This window comes from Eurypyga helias, unplaced genomic scaffold (assembly GCF_000690775.1).
Source record: "Eurypyga helias isolate BGI_N326 unplaced genomic scaffold, ASM69077v1 scaffold41424, whole genome shotgun sequence".
NCBI lineage: Eukaryota > Metazoa > Chordata > Aves > Eurypygiformes > Eurypygidae > Eurypyga > Eurypyga helias.
Window position 1 is genome coordinate 4,367 of NW_010245141.1, and position 1,115 is coordinate 5,481.

At 50.6% G+C, this 1,115-nt stretch overlaps 1 protein-coding gene across 1 annotated transcript in view; it reads left to right on the forward strand.

Moving 5' to 3' along the window:
* Window positions 1-488, forward strand: part of HOXB3 (homeobox B3) — a 4,741-nt gene extending 4,253 nt beyond the window's left edge. The window contains exon 4 of the mRNA XM_010149969.1: window positions 6-488. Within this exon, the coding sequence (XP_010148271.1) occupies window positions 6-488 (483 nt within the window). The remainder of the gene's footprint in view (window positions 1-5) is intronic.
* The last annotated feature ends 627 nt before the right edge of the window (window positions 489-1,115 follow it).

Sequence of the window (1,115 nt, forward strand, 5' to 3'; positions counted from 1 at the left end):
CTCAGCCCATGCAATCCTCCGCCGGATTTATGAACGCCTTGCACACCATGAGCAGTAACTATGATGCCCCCTCGCCGCCTTCCTTCAATAAACCCCACCAAAATGCCTATGCCATGTCAACTAACTACCAAAACCCCATCAAAGGCTGCCCCTCCCAACAGAAATACACCAACACAGCCCCCGAGTACGACCCCCACGTCTTACAAGGGAACGGGGTGGCCTACGGGACTCCCAGTATGCAGGGAAGCCCCGTCTATGTTGGAGGTAACTATGTGGATTCTATGCCCACCTCTGGCCCGTCCCTTTACGGCCTCAATCACCTGCCACATCACCAGGCTGCCAACATGGACTACAACGGGCCTCCGCAGATGCCCCCAGGCCAGCACCACGGACCATGCGAGACCCACCCCACCTACACAGACCTTTCCACGCACCACGCTTCTTCTCAGGGCAGAATCCAAGAGGCGCCCAAGCTGACCCACCTGTGATAGGGAGCAGGGACAGGCTCAGGTGAAGTGGATGGGACCTCCCCACGGGGCATGAGAGAGGGGAAGAGGGCAGGATCGGCATCAGGAACATTTGTGTTGAGCTATTTTTGTTCTTTCTTTGACAGGGCAATTTCAACCAGGTTATTGTGGTTGCTATTATTATTTCTGTGTTTTATTAGGCACAATTTCCAACCATTCCAGTATTTACTGCCAAGAGCAGCTCTCTCTCTGAAGAGATACACCTCCTGTGTTTCAACACAAATGCTTCTGAAATGAGTTTGGGGTAGTTTTGTGGGAATCTAGCAGATTTTTAGCCACAACATCTTCATTTCCAAACCAAGTACAGATCGTCACTGATCATTCTCGGACACTGGGAAGGAGAACAGTCAGCCAGCCAAGTCTTTACAGTTGGTGTCCCTGCATCTACGTAAACATGCACGTGTGTATACATATGCAATCAAAAGAGATTCACAAGAAAACTACCCTCCTCTCCTACTCCTTCTCAAGAGGAACCTCGTGCTTTCCTTTCCAGCCTTCAGAGGAAGGGCATCCTTTTTCACTGAGTAACTTCCCATTGGTCCCCACATAAACTGCAAATATACATACCTGCCAACACGTGGGATTCAC